The sequence below is a fragment of the Podarcis raffonei genome, chromosome 7 (genome assembly GCF_027172205.1).
Source record: "Podarcis raffonei isolate rPodRaf1 chromosome 7, rPodRaf1.pri, whole genome shotgun sequence".
Taxonomy (NCBI): Eukaryota; Metazoa; Chordata; class Lepidosauria; order Squamata; family Lacertidae; genus Podarcis; species Podarcis raffonei.
The window spans coordinates 77,312,278-77,326,944 of NC_070608.1; the positions used below are offsets into that span (position 1 = coordinate 77,312,278).

At 43.3% G+C, this 14,667-nt stretch overlaps 1 protein-coding gene across 1 annotated transcript in view; it reads right to left on the reverse strand.

Annotated features, from left to right (window-relative positions):
* The window catches only part of ANKH (ANKH inorganic pyrophosphate transport regulator), a 126,153-nt gene that overhangs the window by 2,649 nt on the left and 108,837 nt on the right, over window positions 1-14,667 (reverse strand). The window contains exons 9-10 of the mRNA XM_053397131.1: window positions 5,706-5,835; window positions 3,037-3,160 (exon numbers count right to left, since the gene is read on the reverse strand). Coding sequence (XP_053253106.1) covers window positions 3,037-3,160; window positions 5,706-5,835 — 254 coding nt within the window. The remainder of the gene's footprint in view (window positions 1-3,036; window positions 3,161-5,705; window positions 5,836-14,667) is intronic.

The following is a 14,667-nucleotide window of genomic DNA, read 5'->3' on the forward strand; positions in this document are numbered from 1 at the left end:
TGGCAGCTGCAGCTAGGCGAATGATGATTTTTATTATTTAGTAACCAAAAAAGAGAATCAATTTTGCAGCAAAAGCATGCCTTCAAACAGGCCAGTGTTCCAGCTAAAGTGCAAGGTAGGTGTTAATAATCTTTTTCTGACATTTAAAGTAATCCTGTCAAGAGTTTCCTAGAAAGCCCAAATCATCGTACTACAGCTACGGAACACACTTTAAATTCTGTTGTGGATCACCCTGGGATCTTCGGATGAAGGGTGGTATACAAATTTAATGAAGAATAATAATAAATTGTTAGAAAATGGAAATGAAGCTGTTTTCTCTTATGCAAAACACGGATGTTAGCTTCGTTTTCTCTAATATGAAAAGCAGATCCTTTCAGCAAACATATCACAGACAGCAGAGCAAAGCGCTGGTATTAAAATCAACTCATTAACAATGCCGTCCTCTGTAGTGGTGATCTCCTCATCCTGCAAAAATAGGTTGGTTTTTTTTAAAAAAAAGGTAAAGGACCCCTGGACAGTTAAGTCCAGTCAAAGGTGACTATGGGGTTGCGGTACTCATCTCGCTTTCAGACCGAGGGAGCCAGCGTTTGTTCACAGACAGCTTTCCAGGTCATGTGGCCAGCATGACTCAACTGCTTCTGGCACAACGGAACATCGTGACGGTAACAAGAGCACACGGAAACACTGTTTACCTTCCCGCCACAGCTGTACCCATTTATCTACTTGCACTGGCATGCTTTCGGACTGCTAGGTTGGCAGGAGCTGGGACAGAGCAACGGGAGTTCACCCCGTCATGGGGATTCAAACTGCCAATCTTCTGATCAACAAGGCCAAGTGGCTCAGTGGTTTAGACCACAGTGCCACCCACGTCCCGTTGCCCGCACAAATAGCATGCAGGTGAATAGAAGAAGGAAATTATGGACACAGGGCAAGATATGCATATTCTCTGAAGAACCATCAGGGCACTGTCATGTTGTCAGCTGAAGAATCTTGCAGGCCCATGTTCCAGATTCATTCTCCCTGCTGTCAAGAGAGTACAAGCAAAAACAACTAATGGTGCCCCCTCCATAGAGCAAAATGGTTGGGGCTGATATTTCTGTGCATGGATACATTCACCATGATACACCAAGTCCGGGCCATGAAATGAAATCTTTGAATGAGAGGGAAAGTCTCTTTGAAGAAGAAGAAAATAAATTCCAGGTGAACTTGAGGACAGGCTATATAGCTCAATAGAAGAGAACATATTTTCCACGCATCTCCCGTTCAAAGGATCAGTTGCAGGTGATGAGAAACCCCACTCTCTGCCAAGAGAGACCTTGGAAAAATCACCATCGGCCAGAACAGATAATGGCAGGCGAGGTGGACAAAGAGAGCTGCCTGACCTGGTATGAGGCAGTTTTCTGTTGATAGCCTTTGAATGAGAGCTGAGAAGGAAAGGCTAAAAGAAGAAGGGGCAAGGCAAGAGAGGCAGAGCTGACCCTGGAAACCAGACTCAGGTGAACTGATCAGCCGATAGCTTTGTGGAAACAACTGGGAATAGTGCCAACTGCAAAGGACTGGATTGGATGGAAGGCTGCAGCTACCAGTTTTTAGGCCCGTAGCTGAACAGTGGTTCATTTCAGTGGTGTAGCAAACAAATGGTTTTCCACAATTTTTTTAAATTTTCTATATAAATATTACATACATGTCAAAAAAGAGTACAGTTATACAAATAATACGTTACCAAATAATAAAAAGCTACTTATAAGAAGAAAAAATACAGAAAATAAGAAAATGATACATACTGAAAAGAAAAAGGGGGAAGGGGAATAAAGAGAAATAAAATAAAAAAGTCAAAAGGAAAATAGAAAAATAGAAAAAGTTGACTTCCTTTGACCACTATACCATTTATATGATCTCATATCTTTAGTTGTCTGTAAATGTTTTGCATTAATGGAGAGACTATTTGTTTACCTGTGGAATTTTTAGTCAGGCTGAGCCAATTATAATTTTGGGAACCGACTGGTTGGTTTCTTGCTATTTCTGTTAATTTTGCCAGTTCGATGTATTCACTTAATTTTAATAACCATTCTTCTTTTGTTGGGTTTATGTTGCTTTTGCAATATTTCGCAATCACTATCCTGGCGGGCATTATTGCATACAGAGAAAATCTTTTATTATCTTTTGGAATGTCTGTTGTGAATAAACCTAATAAGAATAGTTCTGGGGTTATTTTTGTAAAGGTGTATCTTAATGGTGCCAACTGCAAAGGACTGGATTGGGTGGAAGGCTGCAGCTACCAGTTTTTAGGCCCGTGGCTGAACAGTGGTTCATTTCGGTGGTGTAGCAAAATTTATGTAGAGCAGAAGTTTAGGTTTAGTTATAGTATAATAGAATAATATAGAATGCTGCACCACACAGACGAGGATGCGTAGAAAGATAAAGGGCCAACTGCCATGTTAGATATCTCATTAATGAATAAATTCAGAGATGATGGCACTGGTAGCTCTTCTGGACAAATTGGCATCTGTGTGCATTGCAACAGAACTGCAGCAATCTCTTTTTTTAAAAAAATATTCAGTTTTTCAGTTTAAAGTTTTACAGTCAATTATCCAACAACCAACAAAAAAACCAGATTCCAAAGAATCTCCTGGACTTCCCTCCTCCCTTTTGTTAACCATTTCCTCCTGTATCTTTTATAATAACCCAAATCTTTTACATCTCCATTATATCCAAAATTCAACATTAAACTACAAGCGTTATTCCAATCCTACTAATGATTTTATCAGTTTACAATGGTTTTTAAGATAAATTATAAATTTTCCCCATCCCAGATTAAAATTTTGGTCTTCCTGATTTATGATTCCCCTGGTTATTTTCGCCATTTCAGCATAATCCATCAATTTCACCTGCCATTCTTCTACCTACCAGTGCAGCAATTTCATGTGGGTGGATAATACTGTGGTTTTATTTTATGCATGGGACATTTCGTGGGCCTCTTATGTTTTGGGTGATGTGCTATCCAGATGCTGAAAAAAAAGAACCAGATGAACTTACCCCAAGTAAGGCAACACAATCAGACTGGTGATGAGGACAATGATCCGCAGTACCGAGCTGGGGGCCAGCACAAAAGTCTTTTTTAACGTCATCAGCCATCCTGTCAAATGTGCTCTTACTGTGACTGTAAAAAGAACGTGGGAAGAACAATCAGATACTGGCAGGGAGAGCTTGGCTGCGCATCCTGCCTGTAGCAGAGTGCATTCTGACTCTCTCTGGAAAAACCATTTGGTCTCCAGTGGCCAGTAGCAGCTGGTGAGGTGGCAGAGGTACAGCACCATCGCTCCCCTGGCTTTCTAACACAGTTAGAAGGGGTAAGGCACAGGAACCACAGTCCAGTGGGGTCCATGGTTGCGGAGCCAATCCAATGCATTGCACTGGCCTAAGCTCTCAATGCTACCACCTGCAGCCCTCAGAGTTCATTTGCTGACAAGTTCATGACAATATCCGTAGTTTGCATGATAGAAATTCAAGCTCCCCATGGGCTGCTATTAAAAGCTGCAGATATTCCATGCAATTAAACCACCAACATTTCAGATATGAGGACAGCAGGTACGCAATTAAAAGATGCCACTTAATAATCACAGTCCTGCCTGTGAGAAGTATAATGGGTGGGGAAAGCCCTGCTGGACAAAACAATTAGAATGCAGTGGTACCTCGGGTTACAAATGCTTCAGGTTACAGACTCCGGTAACCCAGAAATAGTACCTTAGGTTAAGAACTTTACTTTAGGATGAGAACAGAAATTGTGTGACGGCTGTGCAGCGGCAGCAGGAGGCCCCATTAGCTAAAGTGGTATCTCAGGTTAAGAATGGTTTCAGGTTAAGAACAGACCTCCGGAACGAATTAAGTTCTTAACCCGAGGTACCACTGCACTCTCACTTGCTGATAAAAAACTGAACATTTTGTTTTTACTTCTATTCATTTTATATCTGTACATAGAAAACAAAAACATGAGAAAGGTTCTAGCCAAAAATCTCTAGATTTTGACGTGCGTGAAACCCAATAATAATAATAATAATAATAATAATAATAATAATAATCCACTCTGGGCGGCTCCCAATCAAATGTTAAAAACAATACAGCATTAAATATTAAAAACTTCCCTAAACAGGGCTGCCTTAAGATGTTTTTTTAAAGACAGGATAGCTGCTTATTTCCTTCACATCTGAAGGGAGGGTGTTCCACAGGGCGGGTGCCACTACCGAGAAGGCCCTCTGTCTGGTTCCCTGTAACTTGCCTTCTCGCAGTGAGGGAACTGCCAGAAGGCCCTCGGCGCTGGATCTCAGTGTCCGGGCAGAACAATGGGGGTGGAGACGCTCCTTCAGGTATACAGGACCAGAATGCATTCAACGATGCAATTGCCCACCTGTGGCCAGAACAACGGCGGAGCATATGCCCATGCAGTCTGGGGAGGGGGCGCCCCCCCCAAAGGGGTGTGGGGTGCAGAAGGCACCCATCTACGCGCCACAGTTCAGTGTAGGGGGGGGAAGGTGCCACCCACTCTAAGCTACCAGGTCAGACCAGACCCGATGACAGAGATGCTGCGGCCGAGAAGAGCTGCCCTCTGCCGCCGGATCAGAAGAGCTGCTGCCACCATATCAGGCTCTTCTCAAAATTGCACCCAAGGCCACGGCCCCCACAGCACTCCCCACGCTACGCCTCTGGGCCAGAACAATGCAGAGAGGATTGCCACTTTCTCTGCTGTTTCCATTAACCAGGCCCTGGTGCTGCCTCTTGGTGACATTGCACTAAAGGTGAAGGTAAAGGTACACCAGACTGTTAGGTCCAGTCGCAAACGACTCTGGGGTTGCAGCGCTCCACTCGCTTTACAAGCCAAGGGAGCCAACATTTGTCAGCAGACAGTTTTCCGGGTCATGTGGCCAGCATGACTAAGCTGCTTCTGGCGAACCAGAGCAGCGCATGGAAACGCCGTTTACCTTCCCGCCTGAGCGCTACCTATTTATCATTGGCTCCCAGTACGTTTCCGAGCACAATTCAAAGTGTTGGTGCTGACCTTTAAAGCCCTAAACGGCCTTGGTCCAGTATATCTGAAGGAACGTCTCCACCCCCATCATTCTACCCGGACACTGAGGTCCAGCACCGAGGGCCTTCTGGCAGTTCCCTCACTGCAAGAAGCCAAGTTACAGGGAACCAGGCAGAGGGCCTTCTCGGTAGTGGCGCCCTCCCTGTGGAACGCCCTCCCACCAGATGTCAAAGAGAACAACTACCAGACTTTTAGAAGACATCTGAAGGCAGCCCTATTTAGGGAAGCTTTTAATGTTTGATGTATTAATGTACTGTAAAATACAGTATTTTAATATTTTTTTGGAAGCCGCCCAGAGTGGCTGGGGAAGCCCAGCCAGATGGGCGGGGTATAAATATTATTATTATTATTATCTACTTGCACTTTGACATGCTTTCAAACTGCTAGGTTGGCAGGAGCTGGGACCAAACAATCCCCGTTGCGGGGATTCGAACCGCCAACATTCTGATCGGTTTAGACCACAGCGCCACCAGCACTACGTATATATATAAAAAGCACCCAGCCTCCACTGATATAAATTATGGTGCTAGAATCAATTTAGTTGAACCAAGGAAATGAAAATGCACGGGATTAATGTATAATCTGATGGATGGTTCCCTCCCTCCCTTCCCTTCTTCCGTACCTGGAACTGGGAAGAAGGAGAAGATACGAAGTGGAATGACACAGAGCTCCGCAAAGGCAAAATCCACTCCAATGATATCAACCAGAATCCTCTCAGACACGTTTGGAGTCCAGAACATCACAAAACAGAGCTGGGGGAAGAGAACCAGAAAAAAAAGGTTAAACATTTGACATCGTCCCATACTCTCAATTCTAAACGCATTTGGAAATGGTCCCTCATTTCCCCCTTGGTTTTTATTATATGTTCACTGCACTTTGGGGTGGGCTATTAGGAATGATTTTAGTGCCTTCTCATCGAAGAGTACACACTCAAAGAAAAAACATTTTCAGATTTCTTAAGGTACCGTATTTTTCGATCTATAAGACGCACCAGACCACAAGACGCACCTAGTTTTTGGAGGAGGAAAACAAGAAAAAAAATATTCTGAACCTCAGAAGTCAGTACAGCAAGAGGGATCGCTGCACAGTGAAAGCAGCAATCCCTCTTGCTGTTCTGGCTTCTGGAATAACTGCACAGCCTGCATTCACTCCATAAGACGCACACACATTTTCCCTTACTTTTTAGGAGGAAAAAAGTGAGTCTTATAGAGCAAAAAATATGGTACTTTACTCTCTCTGCAGAATTCAGTCATGTGTGTGTGTGTCTGTGTCTGTGTCTGTGTCTGTGTCTCTGTGTGTGTAATTTTGGGGCTGTTTTGCACAATAAGTGAAATTTGGCCAGCAACAATTAGTTGTGCACTAAACTGCCTTGGCCAATCCCACTAGAAAGAGCCCAATGCCTGGCGATTATAAATGAAGCAACAGTGGGAAAGCACCAGTGCAATTAATAAGTCTTGTGAAAACACAGAAGGAAAAAAAATATATGGAGATAAGGAGATATCTAGCTATCTATCTCAAACTGTACTCGGCAGATGAAAGGATACGTGGCTGTTTAACACGATGAGAATCAATCAACTAGGGACTGAGGACTTTGAGAGTTTAAGATCAGAATGTTGAAAATATGAGAACAAGAAGAAGAAAGCAGAAAATATAACTGTGTGAGATGATTGCTTCAGAGGTCCAGAACATGGGAAGTCCATCTGAAATTTAATAATTAATAATTTGGAATGTAATTTGGTGTTGTTTTTTCTTGATTTGGATTATGATTGGATTGGATTTGTTATTAATTGGATGTTTTTAATGGAAAACTAATAAAAACTATTTTTTTAAAAAAGTGTTGTGAAAATACAGGGTCGGGTCCAGCATTGCTGTTCTGCTAGTGCAGCAGATTTCCATGTGTACAACAGAACTTTCCCCTCCTCTCTGCACATTTGCTCCAGAGAGCTGGAGGACCGTTCAAGGGAGAGGAGGAGAAGGGGAAATCCAGATGCACGATTTGAACTCTGCACCTGCAGCACAAGGTACAACCCGTGGAGTTTGCTTATTACATTTGGATCTCCCTCTTCCTCCAAGGAAGTCAGGGAAGTCCTGGGTGGATTGGATTTAAATCAAATCAGTTCAAACCACGATTTAAATCATGATTTAAATCACCAGTAAGATTTGATTTAAATCTTTTTTAAAAACAGAAAGACTCATTCCTGCTGGTATAACCTTAATATTTACAACCGGGTGAAGGTTTCATTTCTGGAAGAATAAATTTTCAGTGTGGTTTTTACAGTTATATCAAAAATTACTGATTTGGTTATACTATTAGAAATACATTTTGACAAACAATTATGGAATTATTGTGAGGTTTAATAAGTTAACTGTTTATATTTGGGCAACTTTTCTGCTTTATTGGAAGGAGAAAAACAATCATTTCCTTAATAACAATTTAAACAATTTATTTAACTAAAACAATAACATTATAGCATATGTATCCATGTTTGTTAACTGATGGGGATAAACAATTAAAAAAAAACCCTGAATTTTAGCACACATGAAAAACTTAAATCCTTATTTCCTGATGAATAGCCTTTGGACTATAGCATAACTTAAATAGAAAACTAGAAAGATTTTTCCTCCAAAAGCATTTTATTTTAAAAATCCAATTTAAATTTTAAAAAATCCGATTTAAATTTAAAAAACCGATTTTTTTAAAATCATTGATTTTTATCCACTCTTAGAAGACTACACCACCCCTCTAAAGTAAATTGAAGTCTGAGAGATGCCAGTTCAAGGTCACTCAGTGAGCCTGAAGACTAAGAGGGGATTTCAGTCCAAATTTCTATTCACCAGGACCATAGGAAGTGCTAAGTTGTGGGTGAACATATCAGATGACACAGCGATTCTTCAAACAGCTCTTGTTTATTCACAGGCCAGAACAGAACTGAGCTGAAGGGTTCAGTCAGCCTGCTTATATAGAGGTCCACTACAACGCAACAGTAACCACTTTCTGTAACTATCCAATCACTGAACGTCACTTTCAATCCCTTATTTGCATATGTGGACCTGAGTGAAAACTATCTACAGTATTCCCCTGCTGGCCCAGGGTGAGAACTTTAGTACATAACAGGAAGCTGCCTTACTGAGTCAGACCATTGTTATATCTAGTTCAGTAGTGCCTGCTACACTGACTGGCAGCTGCTCTCCAGGGTTTCAAGCAGAGGGGCTCAGGGATCTTCTCCTCTTACTGTTGGTCACAGCTCTTCCCAACCACAGAAGTCAGTTCTGCCTATATACTGTATTGGCCTGAACATAAGCATCACTCTCCCTCCCCCCAATTCCGACCGTGAAAAGTTGAAGTGTGGCTTATATTCACAACCTTATGGTATGCAGCCAGAAGCGTGGGGCAAACAGCACCAGGAGCGCAGCAAAGAGGCGCCCACCCCACCCATGTAGCCAGGAGTAGCAAGGAATGGAGCAGCTTATATAGTCATACCTCGGGTTACAGACACTTCAGGTTGCATTTTTTCGGGTTACGGACCGCCGAAACCCAGAAGTACCAGAACGGGTTACTTCCAGGTTTCGGCGGTCGCACATGCGCAGAAGCGCCAAATTGCAACCCACACGTGCGCAGATGCAAGTTGCGAACGTGCATCCCGCATGGATCACGTTCGCAACCCAAGCGTCCACTGTATTCAGATATTTTTCTCTCTTCCCCCTACCAATTTTAAACGTGCGGCTTATATTCAGGTGCAGTTTATATTCAGGCCAATACGGTAGATTTGCCTGTTCTTAGCCACTTTACACAATGAAGGTGTTATGTACTGAAGTTCTCACCCTGGGCCAGCAGGGGGATACTGTAGATAGTTATGCAAATGAAGGGTCGAAAGTGACGTTCAGTGATTGGATAGTTTTAGAAAGTTGCTACAGTAACGTTGTACTGGAGCTCTATATAAGCAGGCTGACTAAGCCCTTCAGCTCAGTTCTGTTCTGGCCTGTGAATAAACAAGAGCTGTTTGAAGAATCGCTGTGTCGTCTGATATGTTCACCCACAACTTAACAGAAGGAATATCCATAAATCATCATAATTTATTATTTATAACCCGCCCATCCAGCTGGCTTTCCCTTCTCTGCCACGGCCATCATTATCTCGCAATTCCAGTGAAGTTAGCGTACTTTTTTTCTTCTTACTGGGACGGGCAACTCGAGACCTTAAAGGTGACCTTGCTTTTGAAAATGGAGATGTGCGAGTCGAGCACATCGTTTTCTAATTAAAACCTTCTTTTGAAATGGCAACTATTTTATTACGGTGAAAATGTACACAGCTATGAAGGATTAAAGTGAGTTCAAGGCTTTGTAAAAGCTCTCCTTTTTTCTTTTTCTGTTTTACTGCTCTTGATTCTTGGAAGTGATTTATCTGCTTTCATGGCTGAAGAGAAGACATTTACAAGATTGGATTTGGGTGCCGGGGAAGCAATGTCACACTTGAATTTAAAGATTAGTATATTATTGTGAGAATTAAGAAAGGCTTGCTTGCCCTGACAAGACAAGTTTTCTTATGAAGGCACTATTCCCTGCATGAATAAAGAGATCCATTTGCATCCCTAAAGGGAACATTCCCCCCTCTTTTTGTAAAGTATTGTATTCTTCTCATTTACCATCTGAATGTGTTTGGGAATGACAAACCATCAGTGAATTTAAACTTGTTTCAAGGGCTCACACGCCCAGCAAAGATTTATATCTAAATTATTTCAACATGATTTGGTAAATTAGATTTAAATAGCTGCCAACTTCTTGCATGGGATAAAAATGTCAGCTACTCTCTTCGGTACAAACACAGCTCTCAAAGTGGTCCCTTGTTCCTTCCTCATATAAGCACAATGGATAACTTTCCTCATTGCATTATGCATGCAATATGAAGGAAAATATATACTCTCTCCTGTATTTGCAAAGTTTATTCTAAACACAGGCAATAATTTAAAAAAATGCTGTTAGAATACCTAAAAAGAAATATTTCGCACAGTTTAACTGCGGCTCCTTTTATACCAAGCAAACTCGGGAGAATTGGCCATAAAACTCTAAAGCAGAGAGTTTAGGAACATTAGCAGACATAAATGGGATTGTGGACATCTTCTAGATATGTCAATTGCCTGGCAGAAGAGGACTTAAAAGGTAGTTTGCCTCAAACACGTCCTCCAATTTCTGGTTCAGAGATTGAGGGCCAAACATGTTATCCGTGCTGTCTTAAAAGCCACATTCAGAAATATAATAGCCACGCAGGTCCTCAAATTGAATCCGGTACAAAGAGAGGGATTAAACTTTTCCCTCCGTGCCTTTTTCAATAAAGCACTCATTAATTCGTTCAGCTTCAAAAAGGCAGGGGACAGGACAAGATAGGGCTGATCAACTTGCTTCCATCTCCAAAGAGTGAACCTGATCAGATATAAAAACGCACCCGGCACTTTCATGAACAAAGAACAGAATATGCAGAACTGGGAAAACCTGGAGATGCTAAGAGGTGCAGAAGCTCAGGGGCAAACGGTCCGGCACACAAACCTGCCGTGCCAATGTGTACACCTAGATCAAACGGAGTGTCACAAAGATCTCCAGCAGATATTGTTCTGCCTGGTCCTGTTTCTTTCTAATAATAGCTCTTCAGGATCAGAATGAGGAAGGAACATAGGAAGCCACCTGTTACAGGGGCAGCCCTCTGACTCATCTAGCTCAGTATTATGTGCAGTGACAATTCAGGATTTTAGGTAGAATGTCTACCTAGCCCTACCCAGAGATGCTGCTCCCGTATGCATGCAGATCAAGACATCTGCCACTGACCTACAGACCTTTCCCCCTAAGTCAGTGGTGGCAAACCTATGGGGCTTAAGAGAGAAAGGAACTGAATGTAGAGAAAAAGCACTGAGTTCTACCATAAAATTATAGATCAACAGCAAGATAACTTAATGAAGAATGTAATGCAATAACTTTCATGAAGGATTATTTATTACAACAGCAGTCATAAAGAAGAAATGTGAAACACACAGAAAAAATGAGATTTGCAGGTGAAATTGCCGTGTTGGCACTTTGCGATAAAGAAGTGGGTTTTGGGTTGGAGTTTGGGTATTCGGATCTCTAAAAAGTTCGCCATCGTTGCCCTAAGTTATCTTTTTTTTAAACCCACCAGCTTCCTAGAGCACTGTGTGGGGCTCTCAGTAGCCATGATCCAAAGCCATGATCCATGCGGATGAAGGAGCTGAAGGAAAACCACAGCTTGCCTCCTCATCTTTGACAGATGCAGTAGTAGAAATCCCAGGGGGGGATCCAACTATTTATTTGCAAAGGGCCTTTGCACATATCCCCTTCTAGTGCCTCCCTTCTCCATCCCAATACTAATCTGTGCTTTTCCTCTTTATCCCACATCCAGGAGGGAGGGAAAACCCCCTTACTACCCAACTGCTTTCCTCCCCCCTTTGTTTAGATGTCAGGAGGAATGAGAAGCAAGAGGAAATGGATCTGTGTGTCTTTTATAGAACATCAGCTTTCTAATAATGATGCAGAACTTCATTTGCCCCTTAATGGGCCACTCTTTGTATTTGGTTTACTGAGCAACAAAACGGGCAACTTGGCTCCAGGCTGCATCTGCAGAAAATGCAGGGCAGGAGAAATGCAAATGAAGACCAAATTAACCTGCGTACACAAAGCCACTTTCCCCCTGCAGCTTTAAGCAAATTCTATGAGAACAGTAGTTAAAACTGGCAAAGGGTGCACAACTCCATGGCCAGTCAGATGAACCCAGTGAAATAAATACAGTGGTACCTCAGGTTAAGTACTTAATTTGTTCTGGAGGTTCGTTCTTAACCTGAAACTGTTCTTAACCTGAAGCACCACTTTAGCTAATAGGGCCTCCTGCTGCCGCCGTGCCGCCGGAGCACGATTTCTGTTCTCATCCTGAAGCAAAGTTCTTAACACGAGGTATTATTTCTGCGTTAGCGGAGTCTGTAACCTGAAGCGTCTGTAACCTGAAGCGTATGTAACCCAAGGTACCACTGTACTGGTTAACCCTCTGCAATACAGTGGTACCTCAGGTTACATACACTTCAGGTTACAGACTCCGCTAACCCAGAAATAGTACCTCGGGTTAAGAACTCTACCTCAGGATGAGAACAGGAATCATGCGCGGGCAACAGCAGGAGGCCCCATTAGCTAAAGTGGTGCTTCAGGTTAAGAACAGTTTCAGGTTAAGAACGGACCTCCAGAATGAGTTAAGTACTTAACCCGAGGTACCACTGTATTTGTTAAGAAGCATGCCACTAATAGGACTGAACTGATAATGTGTGGCAATGCAAATCAGCTGGGCTCCAAGACACATTCGGTACAAAAGCAAAGCAATGCCAAGCAACTACTCTGCAAGCTTTCCTGTGGACATACGGCAGGGACCTGCCACTGCAGATGGAAAATGGAGGTTGCCTGAACCCTCTTTTCTTCATTTAGCAGGTGTCTGGAAATTATCCAAAAAGCTTTTACGTAGCAATGTGCTAAATTGAGAGGTGGGCTCACAGAAAGCACCAAGCGTTGACACCAAAAAGCAATGTGCATCTATTAGCCAAGCAGCAGAAGGAAGCAGAAAAGAAGATCATAGAATCATAGAATCATAGAATCATAGAATCATAGAGTTGGAAGAGACCACAAGGGCCATCGAGTCCAACCCCCTGCCAAGCAGGAAACACCATCAGAGCACTCCTGACATATGGTTGTCAAGCCTCTGCTTAAAGACCTCCAAAGAAGGAGACTCCACCACACTCCTTGGCAGCAAATTCCACTGTCGAACAGCTCTTACTGTCAGGAAGTTCTTCCTAATGTTTAGGTGGAATCTTCTTTCTTGTAGTTTGGATCCATTGCTCCGTGTCCGCTTCTCTGGAGCAGCAGAAAACAACCTTTCTCCCTCCTCTATGTGACATCCTTTTATATATTTGAACATGGCTATCATATCACCCCTTAACCTCCTCTTCTCCAGGCTAAACATGCCCAGCTCCCTTAGCCGTTCCTCATAAGGCATCGTTTCCAGGCCTTTGACCATTTTGGTTGCCCTCCTCTGGACACGTTCCAGTTTGTCAATGTCCTTCTTGAACTGTGGTGCCCAGAACTGGACACAGTACTCCAGGTGAGGTCTGACCAGAGCAGAATACAGTGGCACTATTACTTCCCTTGATCTAGATGCTATACTCCTATTGATGCAGCCCAGAATTGCATTGGCTTTTTTAGCTGCCGCATCACACTGTTGGCTCATGTCAAGTTTGTGGTCAACCAAGACTCCTAGATCCTTTTCACATGTAGTGCTCTCAAGCCAGGTGTCACCCATCTTGTATTTGTGCCTCTCATTTTTTTTGCCCAAGTGCAATACTTTACATTTCTCCCTGTTAAAATTCATCTTGTTTGTTTTGGCCCAGTTCTCTAATCTGTCAAGGTCGTTTTGAAGTGTGATCCTGTCCTCTGGGGTGTTAGCCACCCCTCCCAGTTTGGTGTCATCTGCAAATTTGATCAGGATGCCCTTGAGTCCATCATCCAAGTCGTTGATAAAGATGTTGAATAAGACCGGGCCCAAGACAGAACCCTGTGGCACCCCACTAGTCACTCTTCTCCAGGATGAAGAGGAACCATTGATGAGCACCCTTTGGGTTCGGTCAGTCAGCCAGTTACAAATCCACTGAGTGGTAGCATAGTCAAGACCGCATTTTACAGTGAAGATGTCACAGTGAAGGAGATATCCATATCTGCCGCTATTTACTAGGGGCAGTCCCTATTTCCCTGTCCTTGTTCTGGGGTACCTTTAACAAAAGGGAAAAGATAAAGGAGCCCTGGACAGTTCAGTCAAAGGCGACTTTAGGGTTACGGTGCCCGTCTCGCGTTCAGGCCAAGGGAGTCGGCGTTTGTCTGCAGACAGCTTTCTGAAGGAGCGTCTCCAAACCCATTGTTCTGCCCGGACACTGAGGTCCAGCGCCGAGGGCCTTCTGGCGGTTCCCTCATTGCGAGAAGCTAAGCTACAGGGAACCAGGCAGAGGGTCTTCCCGGTAGTGGCGCCCGCCCTATGGAACGCCCTCCCATCAGATGTCAAAGAGATAAACAACTACCTAACATTTAGAAGACATCTGAAGGCATCCCTGTTCAGGGAAGTTTTTAATGTGTGACATTTTAATGTATTTTTAATTTTTGTTGGAAGCCACCCAGAATGGCTGGGGAAATCCAACCAGATGGGCGGGGTACAAATAATAAATTATTATTATTAGTAGTAGTATTAGTATTAGTATTAGTATTTCTGGGTCATGAGGTCAGCATGACTAAACCGCTCTGGTGTAACGGGACACCGCGATGGAAACGAGAGCGCACAGAAACGCCATTTACCTTCCCGCCACAGCAGTACCTATTGATCTACTTGCGCTGGTGTGCTTTCGAACTGCTTGGTTGGGACAGAGCAACAGGAGCTCACCCCGTGGCAGGGATTCCAACCGCCGACCTTCTGATCAGCAAGCCCAAGAGGCTCAGTAGTTTAGACCACAGCGCCACCCACGTTCCTCTTTAACAAAAATGCTGGTTTGCACTCAAGTGCA